Below are 25,301 nucleotides of genomic sequence, written 5' to 3' on the forward strand. Positions count from 1 at the left end.
CCCTGACCTAACTAGAAGTAACCAAACAGCAGAGCATGCCAAGTCAAAGTAGTGTTCCAAGGAATATGTACAGCATCTAGCCTAGAAATCTAGACCACCATAGCAGCAGCAAATGTAATTTGCAGCCAGGGTCAGTCTAGCAACTCTCCGTTGGCTTGTGAGCTGGAAAAACCAAACTCTAGTCAGGCCAATCACATTGTGTATAGAGTCGGTGGGCGGGCTTAACATAAGGATGGCAGAGTTGCGACGGTTCCGCGTGAATTCCCTGCTACTAGAAAACAAAGAAGATGGCTGCTGCTGCTGCTGCTGCTGCTGCTGCTGCTGCTGGTGAACAGCGGTCTTTGGAATCGGCTTTGGCCGCGACTCTGGAAGACTTGGAGTTCAGCTTTTCTTTGAGAAAAGAACAAAGAACGGCACTGAAGTCATTCTTAAAAGGAAGATGTGTTCGGAGTTTTGCCAACCGGATACGGCAAAAGTTTAATCTATCAACTAGAGGGAATTTGAAAGACAACCGTTTATCCCGCCCCTCCGATTGAGCCCTGCCAATGGTGAGTTCCCAGACCCAACATCTGGATGTGGGTCTGGGTCATCATCTCCTCACGTACACCTAGAGACCATTGTCCCCTGGACTCAGGCAGTGAACAATGGACAAACAAACAGAGGTCTTTCACACAGGAGACACAGGAGTTTTATTTTTAACTTTGCAGAACAAACAGAACGGAGTTACGTCACGTGTTGACCGGAAGGGATTTGAACCCAGAAGCACCATCTTTTTCTTAACTAAGTAGTTTTGGTACCTAAACGAACCAACCTGTGACCGCTTCACAACGTTAACGGCGTGTTTAAAACCGCACCCGTTACGTTCTCTGGTTTAGAATGAGGACGGAAAACGTTCCTGTGGGTCAGATTAGAGGGGAGGAACAGAAACAAACAATCTATATCTTCGTATGGTTTGGAGAACTTGTTTGAAAATTCTGAATGCCAAACAATATATAAAGTGAGAGGTAAAATGTGAACATTTTACATTACATGGTCTTGTTTTTTATAACCATATATTACCATATGATCACCGTATTCACAGGGGATTGATATTTGGTCCATTTTAATCAGGAGAGACTTCGTTGCAGATATGCAAAGGTTTATTGTACATATGCATAATATGAAATGTACAGAGTCTTTGGAGATTAGATTTCATCGTTGTAAAATAATTTTTTAAAGGGGTAGAGAAGCCAAAACATAGACCCTGATGGAGTCTAGACACTGGTGGTGGTGATGAAGGAGCCCGAAGACCGGACCGAAGGAGTCAATGGGAGCGGTCTGCCGGAGAAAGAGACCCAGGGTGCCGTGGGTGATGATGACTGGAGGAAGGGGAGGAGGAGGGTTGCACGCTTTGCCTGAAATGACAGCTGACAGCAGCAGAGAGAGAAACAGATTTAAAGCAGGGATGTAATGCTGTGATTGGCTTGTGAAATGCATGGCCGATTCTGATTGGTTTAACTGAAAAGTGAACACCTCGAACCAGCTGATCAGTTTTAGGAAGAGAGAGAGGTGATTGAAGTTATTAGAAGTCTTCCTGAAAGAATTTACGCTGAGCTTCATATGATGCACTTCAACATGCTATATCCCTCATGCGTGGCTCTTTGGTTCTCTTTATTTCTCTCGTCTATTCCAGTCTCATATTCATGTTGTTGTCCCTGCTTTGCCCCTGCAGTTGCAGAGCAGATACTGTTTTTTTTCATCAGGTGGAGGGAAACATGAAGCAGCTCCACATTCACTGTCACCTCCTGGCCTGCTGACAACACTGCTGCATTCTTTAGACCAGGGCCGGATTGGGACTCATTTTCAGCCCTGGAGTTTCATGCCTTACACCGGCCCACTTTAGTTCACAACTGACTATATTAAAATAATGTAATTAAAACCTCAGAATATAAGTCTGCAATAGGCGCACTGTTCTCTACAGCCTTGTAATTCATTGTATTTTTGAAAAATAAATCTTACATCAAGATGCATTTACTAAACAAGTATGAAAAAACACCTAAAAATTAAGTGATTTTTTTGCTTAAAACAAGCTACATTAGTGTTACAGTGTTCACAGACATTTTTAACACCTCACTGGAGACATGTCACGTGCCAGCCTGCTTCAAGACCTCAACCATAATCCCTGTCCCCAAGAAGCCAAGGACCACAGGACTTAATGACTTCAGACCCGTCGCCCTGACCTCTGTGGTTATGAAGTCCTTTGAGCGCCTTGTGCTTTCACACCTCAAAGACCTCACCGACCCCCTCCTGGACCCCCTGCAGTTTGCCTACAGAGCCAATAGGTCTGTAGACGATGCAGTCAACCTGGCCCTCCACTACATCCTCCGGCACCTGGACTCCGCAGGAACCTACGCCAGGATCCTGTTTGTGGACTTCAGCTCTGCCTTCAACACCATCATCCCGGCTCTGCTTTAGGAGAAGCTCTCCCAGCTAGGCGTGCCTGACTCCACCTGCAGGTGGATCACTGACTTCCTGTCTGACAGGAAGCAGCATGTGAAGCTGGGGAAACACGTCTCCGACTCACAGAGCATCAGCAATGGATCCCCCCAGAGCTGCGTTCTTTCTCCTCTGCTCTTCTCCCTGTACACCAACAGCTGCACCTCCGGTCACCAGTCCGTCAAGCTTCTGAAGTTTGCGGACGACACCTCCCTCATCGGACTCATCTCTGATGGAGACGAGTCCGCCTACAGGTGGGAGGCTGACCACCTGGTGCAACCAAAACAATCTAGAGCTCAACGCTCTAAAGACAGTGGAGATGGTTGTGGACTTCAGGAAGAACCCAGCCCCACCTGCCCCCATCACCCTCTGTGACTCCACAATTGACACTGTGGAGTCTTTCCTCTTCCTGGGAACTACCATCTCCCAGGACCTCAAGTGGGAGCTGAACATCAGCTCCCTCGTCAAGAAAGCACAACAGAGGATGTACTTCCTGCGGCAGCTGAAGAAATTCAACCTGCCAAAGACAATGATGGTGCACTTCTACACAGCCATCATTGAGTCCATCCTCACATCCTCCATCACCATCTGGTACGCTGCTGCCACTGCCAAGGACAAGGGCAGGCTGCAGCGTGTCATTCGGTCAGCTGAGAAGGTGATTGGCTGCAATCTGCCGCCGCTCCAGGACCTATACGCCACCAGGACTCTGAAGCGTGCTGGTAAGATTGTGGCTGACCCCTCCCACCCCGGACACAAGCTCTTTGAGCCACTCCCCTCTGGCAGGAGGATGAGGTCCATCAGGACCAAAACCTCACGCCACATAAACAGTTTTTTCCCCTCCGCCACTAGCCTTCTAAACAAGGCTCGGAATCCATCCTGACTCTCTCCACACCCCACCTCTGGCTCCTCATGCCACTGTACCTACTCTGCTGTAGCGTTCCTTTTTACTACTGTTTAACTTATTTTACTATTTATTTTAATTTATTTTATCGTTATTAATACATACTGTGTGTATATGTTTATACTTATATTGTTTATATTCTTTTTATTCTTTTTATCCTTCTTATATTTGTATGTGTGACATGCTCCAACAACACCATGACAAATTCCTCGTATGTCCAACGTACTTGGCAATAAAGCCCTTTCTGATTCTGATTCTGATTATCTGCCAATGGGGTAAGAAAAATAATTGTTTTAGATTTAGCTTGTTTTAAGCAACAACAAAAAAAAACAAAATCACTTAATTTTTAGGTTTTTTTTTTTTTTTCAGAAAACAAGACATACTTTCTTGTGCCATTTCACTTGTCTAGTAAATGTATCCTGAATTAAGAATATTTAGATATTTGAACTGGAAACAAGTAAGATACTAAGTAAGAAAAGCATTTCTTTTCAGTGATAATGTTTGCTTATTCACACACTATGGTACAACAGCAGCTTAGGCTACCTGTGTCTTTCACAGTGAGAGCATTAGTCTCTTCACAACTGGGTCCTGGCTCTGTTTCTGACACTAAATGAAATTTTTTACATTTATTTCTCACCACAAATATCCCCTTTTTACAAAGCTTTCAAATCAAGTCAAGTCAGTTTCATTAATGTATTGCTGAATCATCAGGTATCATTAATTATTTCATGGCATTTTTCATTGAGCAGGGCTCTTCATTACTATTAGTTCTTCTGAATGACAACCCTACCTGCCCATTCTGGTGTGTTGGGCTCATGACTGGAGCTTGGTAACGTTACTGGGCCTTGCTCTTCACTGTTAGCAGCAAACTGGACTAGAGGCGACTGCTGCTGAAGAGCTACAAGAAAAAGTTTGATACATGAACAGTGGTTTGCAGACAACGTTGTTTTGCACGGTCCCTAGCATCTTGCACTGCTCCTAACTACCTTAACGTTAGCTTACTTACCGGCCTCGTCGTCTTCATTTGTTTTTTTTGAGGAAAAATATGCTCAGCTTAGAACATTTGGCCGCGTCACTTTCCAAAGCTTTCTTCTTTTTTATTCTGGCCTTTTCAGCACTGCCTTTGCACTTCCTGTTATCCATTTTTATCTGACTTTTTTTATTTTGAGCAACTTGCAAGGTGCCATGTCGGGGGCAGGGCCAGAGATAATCACGTCATCATTAACCTGCAGGCTGCACTCTGCGAGAAAATAGTAAATAAAAAAGAGTGGGGCTGCGGTAAAATAATAAATAAAAAAGTGGGGCTGCTGTGAGTGCAGGCAGTCTAGGGACAGCATCCATATTTCAACCCAGTTCCATGACAACAACAGCCCTCGCGGCCAAAAAAAACAGACCGGCCCACCGGGAATTTTCCCGGTGCTCCCGATTAGCCAATCCAGGCCTGCTTTAGACACTTGATGACTGGCACCAACAATAGCACAGAGCTGTGCACATCCCTGTGCCTTAAGGTAACCCAACTGGGACCGTTTCACAATGTTAACGGCGTGTTTAAAACCATGACCGTTACGTTCTCGGGTTTAGATATGAGGACAAAAAAACACGCTCCTGTGGGTCATGTTAGAGGGAAGGAACAAACAACCTATATTTTCGTATGGTCTGGAGAACTTGTTGGAAAATTTCGGAATGGCAAACGATATATAAAATGAGAGGTAAAATGTGAACATTTTACATTACATGGTCTTGTTTTTTTTATAATAGCCACTGTACGATCACCATATTTACAGGGGACTGATATTTGGTTCATATGATGCACTTCAACATGCTATATCACTCATGCGTGGCTCTTTTGTTCTCTTTATTTCTCTCGTCTATTCCAGTCTCATATTCATGTTGTTGTCCCTGCTTAGCCCCTGCAGTTGCAGAGCAGATACTGTTTTTTTCATTAGGTGGAGGGAAACATGAAACAATAGCTGGTTACTGTGCACGTCCCTGTGCCTAATTGCAACCAAACTGTGACCGTTTCACAACGTTAACGGCGTGTTTCAAACCGCAACCGTTAGGTTCTCTGGTTTAGATATGAGGACGGAAAACGCTCCTGTGGGTCATATTAGAGAGGAGGAACCATAGAAATAAAATTAATTTGTTTTTTTGTTTTTATTTCTATGGTAGGAACAAAAACAACCCATATCGTCGTACGGTTTGGAGAACTTGTGACATTTTACATTAGCCTACATAATCCTATTTTTTTTAAAATAGCCCCCATATGATCACCATGTTCACAGGGGATTGATATTTGGTCCATATGATGCACTTCAACATGCTATATCCTTCATGTGTGGCTCTCTGGTTCTCTTTATTTCTCTCGTCCATTCCAGTCTCACATTCATGTTGTTGTTCCTGATTAGCACCTGCCGTTGCAGAGCAGTAGGATTGGGCATTGAGAACCGGTTCCATGAAGCAGCTCCACATTCACTGATGCCAGCCTGGCCTGCTGACAACACTGCTACATGCATTCTTTAGAAACTTGGTGACTGACACCAAGCAACACAAAAACGCCTGGCTCACCCAGCTGGCAGCAGCTGACACGAGTGCTGGGAACCAGAAAAGCTGCTTTAGACAGACTTCCCAAAAGACATTGGCTGTGGGGGAGGAAATGAAGGAAAGCTTGTGTCATGGGAACTTAGCACAATCTGTGAATGTGATTTTTGCTATTTAAAAAAAAATGTTTTTCTGTTATTATGACTGACACTGGCCGTAACCCACTTCATGCCCATCATAAATGCTGTGAATACAGCGAGCAGTAAGGGCCTGTTCAGTGTGTCATGGCTTTGTGAACTGCACTTTGCTCTGTGCTGAGTCAACAGCATGAGTTAAAGTGTTTGGGGCCTCTGATCCACGCAGTAGACTGTGCTCCTCCCCCCCTCCTTCACTGTGCTGCCACCTCCAAACATGGTCATGTGAATATGCAGAGTGATGTCAGGGATGGTAGGCATATTCCCCGTCATACATACACAGTGGGGTTCTGATGCTGCATTCATATCCTATGGGAAAACACAATTCACACTGCTTTCAGATAACAGATGAAAACAGGAAACTCTGCTTTTTTTCCCAGGTGGTGAATCAAAAAATATGATATGATGATCCAAAAGAAGAAGCTGTTTAAAGAGGATTATAGAATTACAACTTTAAGGGTACACTCCAAACATTTTGGGAAATAAAAAAAAAAAAATCAGCATTATCTTTATTTCTGTGTATCAAGTATAGGTCTATCTGTCTATCTTAGCACAAAGACAAGGTTAAAATGCTTAAAGGGTAACTACCGTTTTTTTCAACCTGCACCTGGACCCTATTTTCCTATGTTTTTGTGTCTAAGTGACTGATGGAACAACAATCTTTGACATTGGTCCAGTATTAAGAGAGATCGCTGCTAGCGGTACGCAGAGAGCAAATCGCTAATCATGTGTAGGCTTAATAATGTTCCAGTGCAAACAGGTTCTACCTCTTCTACTATGCTGGAGGTATAATCTAATGCTACTGGTCATGATATTGTTCAGTGCCTCACACTAAGACAATAAAGAGTGAATGGTTTTGTTTCGACAGCTCTCACTTTTACTCAGGATATCATTGTAAACTTCCATTCCTCTTCTGTCCCTTCCCATTACTTGTTTAGGAATTTGTAAAAACAATTCATTCCACTCTTGCACCAAGCCAGAAATCCATGTTTAGAGGAAGATGTGCATGTGTTGTGGTCACATTCCAAACAGTGAGGTTGGGAAAAGGCCCGAGAGGACATGTTAAAGCATTCAAACAGGATGTTGATCTCATGGAAAACCAGTCAATCACAGAATAATCTTCAAAGGGAATCAGTATCAAAGTGTCGGCATATTTCTCTTAACCCTTCTTAAGTCTGGCTTAAATTACGTTAGCCATTTCCTGTATTATTATTATCTTAAAATGGTTCTGAGAACTTTTTTCAAAGCATGATGTTTATTTGAGTGAACAGGAACAAAAAACATATGAAAGGCTACTCGCAGCATTTCATTTCCCTTCTTTAATATTCTGTTTTCCCTTTTTAAAGGCTGCAGCCTGCTGGGTGTTTTGTGAACTACATGCCACACACACACACACACACACACACACACACACACACACACACACACACACACTTCGGGTCTTACAGGGTCTTATTTGCTTTGCTTTAATGGACGTTTGAGATTTGATATTTTTACTGTATATTGAACCCCATATGTTCTTGTAATGTGGAACATGATCTACAATACATAAATATTTAGTTTTGTGTGAGAATCATTGCCATTTTGTACACAGCAGAACCAATGTAAATCAACTGATGGTCCTTGTTTGGTCATTGTGCCGATCTCCAGATTTAAAAATAGGAGTGAGGAGTGTGTGTGTGTGTGTGTGTGTGTGTGTGTGTGTGTGTGTGTGTGTGTGTGTGTGTGTGTTTGTGTGTATTTGTGTGTGTGTTTGTGTGTATTTAAGTGTGTGCGTATGTGTGTGTTTGTATGTATTTATGTGTGTGCGTATGAACCCGGTCTCACGCCAGTTCGTAAAATGTTCACAATTTTCACGAACTGCCATGACACTGGGCTGCTCTGGGGGACGCAACAATGGGGAAATGAAACGCCACACGCCGGCGACAACAACGGGACGGTTGAGGTTAGGAAAAGAGGAACGGGGAAAGGAACCGTAACACGCAGGACACGCTGACAACAACGGGACGGTTGTGGTTAGGAAGATTCTACTCGCTACCGTAATCGTTCTGTGATCACGAAATATGCTTCCCATTGAAATACATTACTTTAAAATTCGTGCTCACCACACGAAAATAACGACATTAATGTGTTCAGTACACAAATCAATAGATTCAATAACATGACCATTTCACGAACTGCCATGAGACTGGGCTGGCGTATGTGCGTGTGTGCGCACGCGTGTGTGTGTGCGTGCGTGCATGCGTGTGTGTGTGTGTGTGTGTGTGTGTCTGGTGTGTGTGTGTCAGGGAAAGCTTTTCATCACAGACTCAGCACTGAACCTGCTTTTCATCTCTCTGACCACTAGATGGCCTCACTTCATTTACCAGTTACAGCTTTCACTCACAATAAGTTGTGTTGTCCCATAACTTAACAGTTTTACCTTCACTGTCTACGAGACACAAATACACATTTACATGTAACATCATTACATAACTAATGCTGTAGTGTAAATTGTATACAGGTCTGCAGGGTCTCGCTTATTATTTTACTGAATGAAACACATGAGGCAGGTCCACCCATGTTGCTGCTGAGGGGTTATATAGCTCCACATAGACACATTCTCTCTATCAGTCAGGTTTTACTGTTCAAGGATTTCATGTATGGAATTCCCCACCAGTAAGTTAACATATGTTAACATAACAAAATCTGTCAGCTTTAAAATCAAATATGCACACACTAGCAGCCAGCTCCATGATGCTGCATGGGTGTGCCATGTATGTACATAGAGCTGGTCAGTGACACAGCATGTCTTTTGTCACAATGTTCAAAACTATTTGAGATTTGAAGCAGTGGAGTGAAACACAGATGTTTCACATCTAAAAAAACCCCTCACCAACACAAATACACTGACCAAATAATTCTATTAAATGATCATCAAAATTTGCTTGAGAGCAACATGTCTGATATTGACTAACAATAAGATTAAACTAATATGTCAGCTGACATCCAAACAAGCTTTTGGACTTGTTTGCTTGGGAACAACAACTGTTACATCAGTTTCACAAGCTGTACTCAATAACCAGACCGTCCTCACCCAGAAAAACGACCGTATAGGTCGATTGCGCAAGCAGCTTGCAACGACCCATACCATTAATACGTTTCTTGTGAGGCGGCGACCGCTCGCGGCTGTAGTAATTATCACAAGAGCAAACGAGGAAGTGAGGCAACAACGCCAAATTCTGTGTAGCAGCATTGTTGGGGTGGTTGATGGGTCAAACCGTTATAAACAGTCTATGGGTTAAACAAACACAGGACTTTCACTGAGGAGGCCAGGGTTGGTGTGTCCCGTGTGAAGCCATGACTCAACTGTCACGTTTTGAAATTAGCTGATTTTATTTTTTTTGGTGCCATTTTAAGCCAATCCCTGATGTTTCACTAACCCTAACGAAGTATTTTTGTTGCCTAAACTTAAAGCTTTAGTGCGTAATTTTGTTATATTATTGAATGTCCATTACATTCAAGCCATCGCCAAATGAGTTGCTACAAAGCTAATTCAGACTATCAGCTCCACACAACTCTCTCTGGATTTCTCAGTGTGACTATGTTCAGAAGATTGTGGCGTCCTGCGACTTTCCCACGCAGAAACTCAAGTGAAGATAATGACCTCTTCTGAAGAGTCCGTCATGTTTTTTAATCCTCCGTGTCCTCCTTGGCTACTAGCAACTGTGTGGAGGAGGGGTGGGCGATCACGGAAGGCTTGTATGATGTGGACGCACCGACAGTGTTGTTGTCATTACTTTGAATTCCTCATGGGGGAGACACAAACTACGCACTATAGCTTTAACTAATGCCGTTTTACAACATTAACTATGTGTTTAAAAATATGCCCCTTACATTAAATTGAACGCTCACATGATTTATTTTATATTTCCATTGCGGTGATGTGTTACGGTCACATGTTTAAAACAGCCACCGTGCGACAGTAGATGGAATGGTCATACTATATGTGTCGTTTTGGGAGTCATTGACGATCAACCTCTTCTGTTGTTAAGGTATGAGGAGGTGTTGCAATAACATGACATGAGGGCCTTTTGTGCATTTAAAGATCTGCCAATTCATTAGCAAATATGATCTATAAAGATTTCCAGAACCTTCCTTCAAATATACGACCAACGGTCCAAAATAAACAGTGAAACAGAAGAAAGCAGCACATCTTCGCAGTGGAGAAGCTGCAACCAGAGAATGATTAGAGTTTCTGCCGAAAAAACATGTAAACGATTAATTAATCCAACCATCCTTTCATTATCCATACGGTTAATTTGTTGTCAAAATAATTGTTAAGTGTCTCTTAATCAACTAATTGTCTAACTTATTAATTGTTTGAGCTCAACTTTATGCTCCAAATTTTGGGGAACCTTGATTGTTGGTGCAGAAATCAGTAAGGAAAAATAGCATTTAGCTTTGTTACTTTTACCCATTAAATAAAATTAGCAAGATAAGCTAATAAATAAACTGTAACAATAAAGTTATAAGAAACAATAAAGTGAGATTTTGTACCCTCGCCTCGTGAGTTGACATACCAGATTGAGTTTATGCATTGTCAACACATTTTTGTCTTAACCATTTGGTTTTATTCAGTTTAGTACTGAATGTAATATACAAAAGATATCTGCTTGCATGGTCTTAAACCAACCTGAAACAACACAAACATATGCATTGGAGAGATGCCAGAGTGACAGGGCTGCCACAGAGTCAGCGCTCCAAGCAGTTGGGGGTTTGATGCCTTCCTCAACGGCACCTTGGCAGTGCCCAGGAGTTGAACCAGCACATCTTCAGCTAGCAGTCCGCACTCCGCTAGCCAGATCTTACTCTGGAGATACCTTTTTTCCAGTATACAATTGGAAATGTAAGAAACAACTTTGTACCAAGGCCTCAGAGGGTCCTAAAGGTTCAGGCTTTGGGAAGCTGTCAGGGTTCCTGCAGTGAAAACAGGTTGATAAAGATAGAGATGGGATTGAAGGTGTGATGGCAATTTAGTGAAAGAGATATCCATATATTTTCCTTTTATAATTATTATTCCTCCCATGCAGGTGTCAAGGGATAACTGTGTAACAATGTCATTGGGGCAGCTGTGGCTCAGGTGGTAGAACAGTATCAGTCGGAAGGTTGGTGGTTCGATCCCTAGCCCTGCAGTCCTATGTCGAAGTGTCCTTGGGCAAGACTTTTGCTCCCGATGCTGTGCCATCAAAATGTAAATGTGTGTGAGTGATTATCTGAGGAGCAGGTGGCGCCTTGTACGGCAGCCCTCGGCCACAGTGTATGAATGTGTGTGAATGGTTCCTGTACTATGTAAAATCACTTTGAGTGGTCGTTAAGACTAGAAAAGCGCAATATAAATACAGCCCATTTACATTTACATTCATTACTGTGCTGTATGTCAAAAATGTTGTGTCAAAGTCTTCTCTCCACTGAGTTCGACATTGAAATTCAGCTCTGGTTCCCCCGGCCTGAGTCTCAGCCAGCATGGAGGTAGCTCAGGCAAAAACCATACGTCTGGGTCCGCCCTCTCAGGGTCCCAGCCATCAATGTGTCTGCCAGAAGACTGCCTCCTCCCTCTAAATCCCTGTGTAGAGGTGCATTGACTTAGAGCCTGACGGGAGTTGGCTCTCCTATGCTAATAAAGTCCAGGCGTAGAGCGTTTCCACAGACTGCACTGCTCTTGTACTTGCAGGACGGGCAGCATTCGTCATGTGTCACTGGATTCTACTATTATCAGCGGTGGAAAAAGTATTCAGATCCTTTACTTAAGTAAAAGTACAAATACCACACTGTAAAAATACTCTGTTACAAGCAAAAGTCCTGCATTGAAAATGTTACTTAAGTAAAAGTATGCAAGTATCATCAGGAAAATGTACTTAAAGTATTAAAAGTAAAAGTAGTCAAAGCAGAACTCTCCTCCCGTGGTAGAAAGTGTAAAGGATCCAACCAGTTGTGTGTTTAATGGTCTAATCATCTCAGCTGGACTTGTAGGACATTATATTGTTGGCTAGTTTACTTTAGAATCAAACATCAGATAAACTACATGTGTTTTGTGTGCAGTAATCTGAAAGTGTAAAGTAACTAGTAACTAAAGCTGTCAGATGAATGTAGTGGAGTAAAAAGGACAATATTTCTCTCTGAAATGTAGCGGAGTAGAAGAAGAAAGTGGCATGAAAAGAAAAGACTCAAGTAAAGTACAACATTTGTTCTTAAGTTCAGTACTTGAGTAAATGTACTCAGTACATTCCACCACTGACTACTTTCAAGTCCAACTGAAAACCAAGGCACACTTACCAAGAAAACAAAAATCAGTCGATGAGTGTAGGCATTGATTAGGGCACTGGCTCTCAAACTGTGGTACAAGTATGCATTGGTGGTACGCAAGCTTTCTCTACTGGTACATGGATGGAATCTCTGATATATTTTAAATTTGTCTTTATTCAAGTAATAGTTCCATGGGATGCTTCACATCTAAAAAAAAAAAGCTTACCAACACAAAGACACTGACCAAATAATTCTCCACAGCGCCTGATAGCAGCGAATGATGCAAAACAGTAAGGAGATATGACCCAAGTTATCTAAAGTTTGGCTTTAGTTGGAGCGGGACGGAGGAAGTACAGCGTGGCTGACAACAATAAGTATTGTTTTTTAGGAATAAACCTAAAAAAGCCTTTGGCGTTGGTATTGACGCTAAAAGTGAGTTACTTAGTTACTTTTCAACTGCGAGGGGAGATATACTTTCTTATATTTATACTTAATATTTTATTTATACTTATTATACTATGTAACTAAAAACTATGCCAAAACTATTTTTTTTTTATTCCGTTATGGATGTGTTTTCAAATGTAGCAAAGTACAATACTTCAAACAAAACATACAAGAAGAAAAGTAAAATTACAGATTTTAAAAACTACTTTCAAAGTAAAAGTTACAGTAACATGAGTAATTGTAATTTGTTACTTTCCACCTCTGGTAACTGCAGCAAGCATCTCACTATCACTAACGTTATCCACATTCATATTTAGACGCAACATATTATATATCCAGCTACAAAAAGCCTGAAAGTCGGAAGTTAGGACGAAGTACAAAGAGCCGTTGCTATGGAGATGATACCCCGTCCCGTCTCGTCTCATTGGTGTGAACTGGCAGGTTTCCGAACGCTGTAGACCGACACGTTGAAAGAAGTTGCAAGTTTACACTTGTCTCGTCGCAAATCTTTCAAAAAAGTTTGAGAAGCACTGGATTAGTCTCTCATGAAGAAGAAACACGATCTGCTGTGTCATTCTGCAGTGGTTGAACACTGTCATAACTCTACAAACCTCAAACACACACCTCATCAGTTTGGAGGGGAAGCCAGGGTTATTAACCGTTCCGGTTTGACACAGCAGACCTAGCAGCTAAGACGTAGCTGTAGCTGTCCACTGGGCCAATGAAAGTTAAACTGTGTCATTTTATCACAAGTATTTGTCAAAAAAACTCTCTGACATGTTTCTGCCCCCCCCTCCTCCGAGCAGCATGTGTGGAGTGGGAGGCTACCAGCGGCTTGGTTTCAGCTTTAAAACAAGCCAGGCCTCCAGGACTGGTTGTGTTTTATGCCTTCCCTTTGAGGGCCCTCTGTGGTTGCCGCGGTTACCATGTTTTTTTGGATTCTCTCTCTCTATAATTGAGTCTTGTGTTTTCACCCTGGATTCTGCAGGGCCTGCACAAAGCGATGATTATTCCTGAGCAGCGGACAGGTCGGTGGGAGGGGGGGGCTTTGAATGAATGCCAGTACATTCTCATGAAGCCCATTGGCTGCGCGCTCTTTGTCTTCAACTCTCTGAAATCCCCGGGTGCCTGGCTGAGGCCACAGAACAGACAGAGGCTTGTTTGATCCACTCGTCACAGTGTGTGATGACTAAATTTAACCAGAAGGATGCAGGGTGCCACTGCTCACTACACCAATCTCAAAAATAACCCTCATGGCTCTTCACACAGTCGTTATTTCATTAGACAGCAAACATGCTTAACAGCATGAAAACTATACAAACCATTGAAAACACTAAAGAAAAACTGCCGTACTGACATACATGAATATGTTTAAAGTCTGAAGGCATAAAGCTTCTTTGGTCTCTGGTGTATAAAGATTCAGCCAGATTTGGCTTGGAAACTACACATTTATAACACAAAGCCTGCGTTAGTAATAAGAGGTGTGGAGTTTGAAATATGTGTGACAGGTCGGCTGAAAGACGGTATCAAGTTGCATTATGGAAAATGTAGGAGCCTGTATTTTTGGACAATACCAGGGACTAAAAGTCAGGATACACAGATTTTTGAGCAATCCTTCCTTTTTTCTGTCTCTTGTTTTGTTTAGACCTAATCAGTCAGTGTTGGAAGAAGTATTCAGATCCTTTACTTAAGCAAAAGCACTAATACCACACTGTAAAAATACTCTGTTACAAAGGAAATTAATGATTAATTATTAGGAATTAAACATGTTACGTGAAAGTAAAAGTATGTGAGTATCATCAGGAAAATGTACTTAAAGTATTAAAAGACTCTCCTCCCATTGTAGAAAGTGTAAAGGATCCAAACAGTTGTGTGTTGTGTGATTCTAATCATTTCAGCTGGAGTTTACTTTAGAATAAAACATCATATTTTATAAACTACATGTGTTTTGTGTGCAGAAAGCTTAATGTGTAAAGTAACTAAAGCTGTCAGATGAATGTAGTGGAGTAAAAAGTACAATATTTCTCTCTGAAATGTAGAAGAAGATACTACTCAAAATTGTACTTAAGTACAATACTTGAGTAAATGGACTTAGTTACATTCCACCACTGCAATCAGTAGAAGATTGAAGAAGAACTACACTGATTTAACACTGAGTCAACAACCTGTACAGCCACATCCATCATTCAGAACGCAGCAGCTCGACTTGTCTTCAACCTCCCTAAGTTCTCCCACACCACACTGCTCCTCCGCTCTCTTCACTGGAATCCAATTGCTGCCTGGATCCGCTTCAAGACACTAGTACCTGCATACAGGGCCACGAACGGATCAGCCCCAGCATACATCCAGGACATGGTCAAACCATATACCCCAACCCGCCCACTCCGCTCTGCATCAGCCAACCTGCTTGCTGCCCCCTCACAGCGAGGGACAACTAATCACTCGACCAAATCCCGACTGTTTGCTGTCATGGCTCCCAAATGGTGGAATGAGCTCCCTACTGACATTAGGACGGCCGAAAGCCTACGCATCTTCTGACAAAGGCTAAAAACACATCTCTTCCGACTGCACCTTGGATAAAAATATATATATATATATATACACACATAAACTTAGCACAAAAAGTAAGGAAATTTGTGTTTGGTAGATTATTTCTCTGTGGTAACAATGCTTTTTGGTAATAAATCTTATACTGTTGGAAAGCCTGTTTAGTTATCAAATGTTGCAATTGGTGCAAATGTTCCACCAAAAGAGCTTTGCCCCGCCCAAGATGATTGTGATTGGTTTAGAGAAATGCACTCCGTAGCGCTTTGGAGATAGGTCTGGCAATGCGAGACTAGGGTGGCAGTAGCTCAGTTCGTAGGGACTTGGCTTGGGGACCGGAGGGTCGCTGGTCAAAGTCCCCGTACGGTACCAAGTACAGTGGTGGACTGGCTGCGAGGGCCGGCCCATGGCATAAGCAGTATAGGCAGATGCTAATGGCGCTGGCAGTCCAAATGAGTAAAGAAAAGTTAATAGATAGACAAAACGCCAAAAATGTTGAAGAAAGCGCGAGAAAAAAAAAACATGGAAAAGCGACAAAAACGCTGAAGAAAGCGACAAAATCTGTGAAGAAAGCATGAAAGCTTCAACAAAGCGACAAAACTGGGGAAAAAAGTGACAGAAACATCAAAAAAGATGACAAAAATGCCGAAAAGCGTCAAAAATAGCGACAATTACGTAAAAAAATAACAGTATCAAATTGGAATCTGGAAACTGCAGTAGTAACGCACACATAGAAACACTGGATAAGATGTTAGGTAGGTAAGAATTGTTGTTGTAAATGATCCAAAAGCATCTTCACACACGCATAGATGAGTGAAGAAGGACCTTATTTGGTCATCTCTAAATATTGTACATCCAGCATGAGTTTAAATACACCTTCAGGAAGACAGGAACTTAAAAAAAACACATTGTGGTTAAACTGTACTGCTTAATCCTAATTGTCCTCCATTGAGATTTCATTAAATGCTTGTGTGTAAGTCGTCAAAGTCTCTCGAACCTTCTTCACGTATCCTGCTGCTCCTGAGTACGGATAGACTGATTATCGGCCCATTTTTTTGTATCAGCCTTGAAAAACCAGTATCGATCCCTAGTCCGGAGCTTTTCCATAACAAGAACCAAGAGTTACTTACACAGCTCTCTGCACTCTCACTGACTCTGACTTTGGTGAAGAGACACTGGAGGGGTAATGGTGCATCTCAGTCTGTTCAGTACAGCAGTGTTCAGCAGGCTGGGTTTCCCTGTTTGGAGACAGATTAGTGATGGAAGACTGGTGGACCTGCTTAGAAAAGCTTATCTGACAGTGGGAACCTTATGTACCATGGACATGGATTCACTTTTCAATCCAAACTACACATATTAACAAACAGATGGTGTTTTGAACTAGATGTGCTCTAACCCAGAGATTCCAAACCAGGGGTACGTTTACCCCAGGGGGTACTTTTGCAGTTGCCAGGGGGTATGTGGAAAGAGTGTAAAGTAGCTCAACTAATAAAAAAAAATAAAAAATAGGAATTATGATTTAATTGGAACAATATATCCACATATTACCATGAACTCTGTAAAACCTGAACGCTACATGTTGCAGTTATGTAAGAGTGTGTGAAAACTAGTTAGCAAGCGAGCACAGAATAATAACTAAGTTAAAATTAGTGGCCAAATAGTTTGAATGATTAGCTAAAACTAAAGGAGAAACGGTTGAAATAGCCAACGGTTGAAATAGTTAGCTAACAGTAATGGCTTAAAGTAAAGTTAATGGATATGGTTGAAACATTCAGCTTCACTCCAAGTAGTAGTAGCCTAGATAGTAGTAGCCTAGATGTTTTGCAGTAGTAGTATTACTGACCAAACCTACCTAAATATTGGCAGTTCAATTGTATGAAATAATGAGCAATATCCACTTTTATATAATGAATAGTGTTATACATTTGGAACACACATTGGGAATTGACGAAGGGATACGTACTGTAAGTTCATCTAGCATGGTTGGGTGGGGGGGGGGCTCAGACCAAAAAGGTTGGGAACCACTGAACTAACCTAACACTTCCACATACATCTCTTAGTGCATGTATAGGTGTGAAAACATTGAAACTAACCCTAAGCCTAACCCTTGTGGGATTAATAAAATATACATTATTATTTTTATTATTATTATTAGCCACCAAGGGACTTTAATAAAAATAACAAAGGGTAAAATGTGTTCATGCTGCTGAACCGCCAGGGTAAGATATGTAATGGAATACAACTTCAAAGTTCTTAACGGCCAGCCAACAGGCCTGGCTGACATTCTGTCTTTCAGAGGCTGTAGTGGTACGTTTGAAGGCTAGAAAGATATTGGCTCGTCGGGAAGTGAGCTAAAAAGGGAAAGGGAGGGTAAAAATTGCATAGCCATTTTCAAAGGAGTCCGTTGACCTCCCTCGCCTCAAGATATCTGAATGAAAATGGGTATAAATGAAGTATAAAGTATAAATGTTGTTTTTGCCTATATTCTGAAATGTATTTGAATATTTCTGCATACTAGGGTCCCTAAACAGTCCAACAGACAATGAGTACAATTGTATTCATGTGTGATGATGTCAGTCCCCAGTAAGTAGCCATTTCAATTAAGTGAGACAATGTTTTTTAAATCTGACCTCACAATAGCGCTCGCCATCCGGTCACCGAAAAAAAATAATTGTCAAAATCTCCAAATGTCAAAAAAATGTTAAACCAAAAAAAGAGCATGCATTGTTCCATGATGTTCCTCAAAGTCTTGGTGTCTTAATGTGGAATTTTGAAGGATTTTTTGGACCATTTGTATCAATTCTCGAGTGGTAAAAAAAATTGTTAAATGTTGCAACAAATCTGTGTAACAAATTGCAACCCCAACCCCAAAATTGCAGCAACAAATTATGAGACATAATGAGCATGCAAATGACCATCATATACTTCAATGATAATGTTCTAAGCCCTTATTATTTCACAATTTATTTTAACTATGTATGAATAACCCCTGGTGCCGGAATGCCAATAAACTTGTCAGTGTACAGTTGTTTAGTTATAATTTAATTATATTTTAATATCCAAGCACAATCCTGCATCTTACTGTATGAGAAAACCAATATCTACTCAACATGCTCTACCAATGCACAGTGTATTATTACTGGGCAGTGTTGTACAGAATATTCAATATATTACATACTAAAGTCAAAGATTATGGGCCGACCTTTAGTCTTTATTCTCATCTTTTGTTACCTTCTAATTTAGTTATTTTTTTAATATTTGCCTCTTTATTGTATTTTCGGTAACACTTTACTTGAAGGTAACTACATAAGAGTGACATGACAGTGTCATGAACACATGACACAGTGATGACACATGAACCCTAACCCTAACTCTAACCCTAACCATAACCATAACCATAACTTGTCATGACAAAAACCAAATGACACTTACTAAAAGAAGCGTTATGTCATAAACATTGTCATGTTTATGACAAGTTCATGACAGTGTCATGTCACTCTTATGTAGATACCTTTAAGTAAAGTGTAACTGTATTTTCTACCATTTAATACATTTACCTCATTTGTTTTTTGTGTTTATGTGAGTTGGCTGCTGTAACACTGCGATTTCCCATTGGGATTGCTAAAGTACTCCATCCTCGGAGGTAGTGGAATAAGATCCATCAGGCTTTGGATACACAGACAATGCTTGTTAGTGGGATACTATGGCTGATTTGTTGGTTTGGCTCTGCTAATTGGGAATTGTTGACCATTGGAAAAAGTACAGGACATCACAAGACATTTCCTTTAAGCCTTTCTCATGATAAATACAATCACCCTTTGAAATTGAGTTAGCCATCATATGATAACAATATTCCACTTTGTTTAAAATTAGTCAGGTGATACATTTGAGTCCCTTGTCGTTTCGAGAAATATCAGTACGAGTGCTAGTTTTTTTTTTAAACCAGCCTCCACGTTGCTGCTGTTTGCTAAGAATTAACCACTGAAATGCTTCAGAACTACACACTTCCGTTTCAGAGCTGCAATCTTTCCACTCCGTAAGGAATACAGCATGAAATGACTTTAGATGTTCTGAAATGTTAACACTGTTCAGCTTCTTCCAATAGAGCTGGACACGTGATGTGTTGGTAACAATAGTGTGCAGACAGGCTTCCAGAATTGAAGAATTTAAGGCTTTATTTATAACATACCATTTCTTTACGACCCATATAACAGTGGACTGTTTTACAATGAGAGACATTGCAATAAATACAGTTTGGGAATACAAAGGGGGAATAATATGAAAATATAGTCATGTAATAGAGCAAAGGAAGTGTGTCTGTAAAATAGAGTCAGCTTGGGTTTGGTCATCTGCACTATCCGAACAGCCACCATGCTCATCATTTAAAAAATAAAAACACTATCTAGTGATTAAATGTAGATAAAAAAAAAAAAAGGAATACCAGTATCAAAAACTGTGGCTGAATACAGACGGAACACAGAGGGGAGATCAGTAGGGCTGTCCTCGATTAAAGGAATTCTTAGTCAACTAAAGTCCAGTTCAGACCAAAGATTCACGACGAGACGAGTGTAAACTTGTAACTTCTTTCAACGAGTCGGTCTGCAGCGTTCGGAAAGCTACCAGTTTACACCAATGAGACAAGACGAGACGGGACGGGGTATCATCTCCATAGCAACGGCTCTTTGTACTTCCATCCGACTTCCAGGCATTTTAAAGCTGAATATTTCATTTGTTGCGTCTAAATATGAATGTGGATAACGTTAGTGATAGTGAGCTGCAGTTACATTTCTAGTGATGAATCGGCGAAAACACGTTTTGTTTCTCTGATTCAGGGCTTTGTCCGAGGCGCTCCCTCTCTTCCCTCAGTCGTTGAGCTGAGTCGTTAACAGTTTGTAACAGAAATAACATGGATAATAGATCATTTTATTGTAGCTGACTTTACAAGATGACTTCTCTATTAGCTGTTGAAACAGGAGACGTCCCTTACATTGTAAAACCAGCCTCTGGAGACTCCACCAGCTGAGTCGCAGCCACACCATCAGCTGGTTTGAGTCGAGATGACACGGGCCGGTTCAGACCGCTTTTGTCTACGATGTCCTAAAACAGTTTCGTCTTGTCGCAAATCTCTGGTCTGAACTGGGCTTGACACTCGTGATTTTGTTGACTGATGGAAGAATCATGCAAAAGCATGGCTTTAAATCTTGTGTTTACCAGAGACGTGCTCGGAAGTTTCTTGGAAAGAAGTCATTCAGCATGAAAAATAGACTAAAGAAATCTTAGTCGACTAACGCCAAAACGAACGATGAGTCGACTAATCGACTAACAGGGGGCAGCCCTAATTAATGCTAAACATTTTGACACAGTCGATCATTCTACTCTATTGGATCGCCTTGAAAAGTGGCGTCAGGGATACTGCCCTCGGCTGGTTCAGATCTTACCTAACCATAAAATCGGTGACTCTGTATGTGCATACTGTGTGTGTCCGAGATCAGCCTAATGATGAATTCTCTTTGCGTGGATCGTCAGCCCAGTTTCAGTCAAGGAATACAAACACTGGAATGCAGCAGCTTCACCTGATGCTACGCCATCGGTCCACAGACTTATCACTACTTAAGTGTTCCATCATGAAAACACATTTAAAAAGTGGGGTATTAAAAGACAATGCCGTGAAACATTTATCAGCACTGTATCTCATTATTCTATGCCACTACCGCTTCTCACAACCCTTTGCTGCTCAGATTAAAGAGTCTAGGTGAAGAAGGAAAAGCACTCAAAGCAACAATTCATCGTATGCTTGGAGAGAAGAAAAAGACTAGTGAGGATAGCAAAAGACTTGCTCTGTTGCGTAGTTGATAAGAGTACACTAAGGTAATACTGATCTGGAGGGGAGGGGAGGTCTCCGCTAATAGTCAATGCCCTGATCATTGTAATGGGCGCTGTAGTCATCATGGTAGCCTCCGTGGTACTCGTCCTCCGGGAACTCGGCCTGATAGTCACTGTCGCTGATCTCTGAGCCATTGGTGCCGGTGCCCTGGCTGCCGTTGGCGTGGATGACCGGCTCCGTTGGCGGGGCGCAGTACTTGGGGTCGTAGACCTGCCGCCCCAGGCCGTACACACTCATGCCCCGCTGAGACGCCACCTTGTTGGTGCCCATCTGGAGGGAGATGGTGGAGTTGTCCAGCGGCTGCTGCACCACCTTCTGGTCATAGATGTCTCTGCGGGTACCGGGGGCTGACATGCCCGCCTGCAGGAAACCACAACGCAGCGGAAACCTTACCACATGATGCAGGCAGTGCACATACTGTATACTCTCCTTGCTAGGGTTGGGCATCGTTTTGATTTTAACAATTCTGATTCAAATTCTGAATCTTCCTTTCGATTCCAGTTCTTTGAGGGGTGGTGTTAAAAACGGGTCTCAATGCTTATTTCACAGATAAGAGAAACATTTTATTTTGATTCAATGGGGGTATACAGTTTTACTGGGCTTTTTCAATGTAAAGTAAAGCCACAATAGAGCGCCACTTACTGTGCTCCATGGCTGCAACACAACAAGCGCCTGGAAGAACAGTGGCTGCTACAGAAACCAAAACTTGCACATGTTAAATTTGGAACAGATGTTCCGAAACCAAATGTTTGAAACGATTCCAAGTTGGAACGGGTTCTTGATGCCCAATCCTACTCCTTGCATTAATTGCTCTGTTCTAGGTGCACACATTCTTGTGGATGAATACATTTAAACTAGAGCTGCATGATATGAGGGAAACATGCAATAACGTTGTTCAATATCGTGCTAACAAAATCACGCGCGATAAATAAACAGATATTGAAGTGTACTCCGTTCTGCATTTCAGCTGCTCTCAGTATTTTTGCTAAAACATAACAAATTAAACACTGAATTGAATATAAAAGGCACTACTAAAAAAAGGAATGACAGTTAAATTTTAGAGTGCAGTTTTCTACCGCCATTTTCTTTCAATACAAAGAAATCTGTCGAAAGAAAGAGTGTCTTTCGCGATGAGACGCAGCTTTCCGCAATGTGTTCATTGTTTGTTGTGCCATGGCGATAAAAAAAAATGGTAGAAATAACTAGTTCAAAGTAATGAATAAATGGTAGAATTAACTTATTTTTGTTGTTGCTACTGTTAATTGCCTTGTTGCTGAAATATGCTGTAGAAATAAAGTTGCCTTGCCTTACAACCTCAGCCTGTCAGTCAGTCAGCAGGGCATAGAAACCACTGTTGTGCCTGCTTGTGTCAGAGGAAGTGTAATGTCAACAGCAACGCGATCGCCATTAATATCATATTAAGCAGCAAACACTGTCTGTGTGAAGTTTCGATAACTGTAACCACACTTGCAACCACTTTACTGGCATTGCCGTGACTTCAACAAAACTGCAGAGACAACGTAGTTTGCTGGAGTTCGCACTGTCCCCACCTCTGCGCGCATGTGTGTGTGTGTGTGTGTCGGAGCCCTGCTCTGTCAACATGCAGAGAGTACAGAGAAGCTCGCCCTTAGGCGCTCTCAGGTGCCAACATTTTGCACCGTTTGATTTAACGTGAATCGGTCCTAGGTAGTACCAACGTAATTCGGTCGGTACCCAAAAAAGTACAGAGTTCGGTACCCAACCCTAATCAACAGTCATACCCCTTAGGACCTTAGCCAATGTTAGCATTAATTGCCATTAAAAAAAAGAAACCGTGATTAAGTAAAAAAATAAAAAATTGCGATTAGACAATTATGTAATAATTGTTACAGGCCTAGTCACACTAAGTATTCAATTGTTTTGGTCTCCTCTAGGGATTTATTGAAAATACAAAGATCCAATGAGAGCAGCATTAGAAGAGGAGTGGGTTTTAACCTGGCTGGCTCCTTTGTTGGTTCCCATCTGCAGGCTGATGGTGGTCTGGTCGTAGGGTTTGTCAGACTGAGTCTTTGGATCATACAGATGTCTTCTGGTTCCATAGGCAGTCATTCCAGCCTGACTCGCACACTTGTTTGTCCCCATCTGAGAACAAAAGGCCAGAGATGGGATCAAATCTAACCACATATCCTCTTACTTACAGCTACAGTGCGTAGTTTCTGTCTCCCCCATGAGGAATTCTAAGTAATGACAAGAAAACTGCCGGCGCGTCCACATGATACAAGCCTTCCGTGATCGTTTTAAAAGGTAGGATAACTTGGAGGATGAGGAGGAGCAACCGGCTGTTTTGCGTCGGCAACACATTTTCTGGTACACATTACAGCCCTTGGATATCTATGATTTTGATTAATACTCACGCTTTTGTTTTCCACGAGGGGAGATACAGAGGATGACCAACCTGCTGGCAGCACACTTGGGTTAGATAACCTTCTAATTAACAGCTAACGTTACTAATGTTAATTCAACAGTTTTCCAGTGTAGGCTATCATCATGTTTGTTATAAAATTGAATCTGTCCGTAACGTATATTACCCCATGAAGTTATTGTTCCACCAATCAATGTCACTGTTGGTATTGTGCACTAGATGGATGGAAACCCGATCCGAGCCTGACGGGACCCAGCGGTACCCGACGGGCCGGGCCGGGTTCAGACCATGGATGTATTAAGAGAACTGGATACAGTGTTCGGCGGGAAGCTCCGTACGTTCCAATGAAAGTGCTCAAAAGCGCATAAAGCAAACATGGAGCTCGGCTCTTCCGCATTGTTGGCCCATAACGCTGGTTGGCTCACGATGGGCATGCGCACTAGCAACAATTTGTTTGCGTTGTCGTAGCAACCGATAGCAACATGCGCGTTCATGAGCTTCTCTGTCGTGTCTCTTACAAGTGGCGAACTCATGAACTCGCCGTTTTCATTGTCTAAAATATTCACTAACGTTAAACACTGTTTTCGTTGTTCCCGATCGTTTACATGCTTAGCTAAATAAACGATAGATGTATTTAGCTAGACAACCAAGGAGATTTAATAATTATGTTGTGCTACTAGCTAGCTACCTACTAACTAGCACTAGCTAGCTGTTAGCCTGCAGTTTCGTGAACAGAGCTCATCCATGGCTTCAGCTCTCATCCACGTTACAAGCTTTACAGCATACAGCCCTCGGATGTATCATAAGAGAGAACCAAGGCGATGTAATCACTATGTTTGTAGTAACGTTATGTAGGCATATAGCTAGCTATGTATAGATCTTAATACAGCCATGCTAGCTACCCCTGATGTTAGCAACCAGCTAGCTAGCCGATAGCCCGCCAGTTTGGGAAACGCTAATGACGTTACATCCACGTAGCTAACAGGCTTTACAGCAGCTACATACATCCCTGGGATGTATCATGACTTCATAGGATAATACCATGGACGTATTATGGCGCTTTTCCATTACATGGTACCTGCTCGACTCGCCTCGACTCTACTCGCCTTTTTTGGTTTTCCATTACGAAAAAAAGTACCTGGTACCTGCTAACAGGTACTTTTTTTGCTGCCTCCAGCTTCTTTAGAAACTAAATGTGTCTTCTGGCAACAACACACACCTTCGTTCTGTGTGTGTGTCACGTTAGGTCACGGCAGTTTACTACGGCGCTGCTTGTTTACAGTTCTGCGGAGGCTCCAGCAGAGCTTTCACCGTATCCTACGTACACACACACATGCTGGCTCGACGCACACACCAGCTGACAAATGTATACATCAGGCCACATATTACATAGGCTACGGTGAAAGCTCTGCCTGCGTGGAGCCTCCACAGAACTGTAAAACAAGCTCAAGTGGCCTGATGTTTATACTTGTGCGCTGGTGTGTGCGTCGAACCGGCAGACGACCAGCCACGCTGAGGCGGAACTAAAATCTGCAATGGAAAACGGACGCACAGTGTGTCGTGTCGAGTCGAGCAGGTACCATGTAATGGAAAAACGCCATTAATAGAACACATGGTGAATTACAACCATTAGCT

At 42.0% G+C, this 25,301-nt stretch overlaps 1 protein-coding gene across 1 annotated transcript in view; it reads right to left on the bottom strand.

Moving 5' to 3' along the window:
* Positions 1 to 19,538: 19,538 nt before the first annotated feature.
* The window catches only part of cnn3a (calponin 3, acidic a), a 35,839-nt gene continuing 30,076 nt past the window's right edge, over positions 19,539 to 25,301 (bottom strand). Inside the window, exons 6-7 of the mRNA XM_031307789.2 lie at positions 23,240 to 23,386; positions 19,539 to 21,625 (exon numbers count right to left, since the gene is read on the bottom strand). Coding sequence (XP_031163649.1) covers positions 21,284 to 21,625; positions 23,240 to 23,386 — 489 coding nt within the window. The 3' untranslated portion in view covers positions 19,539 to 21,283. The remainder of the gene's footprint in view (positions 21,626 to 23,239; positions 23,387 to 25,301) is intronic.

The sequence above is a fragment of the Sander lucioperca genome, chromosome 23 (assembly GCF_008315115.2).
Source record: "Sander lucioperca isolate FBNREF2018 chromosome 23, SLUC_FBN_1.2, whole genome shotgun sequence".
Lineage (NCBI taxonomy): Eukaryota > Metazoa > Chordata > Actinopteri > Perciformes > Percidae > Sander > Sander lucioperca.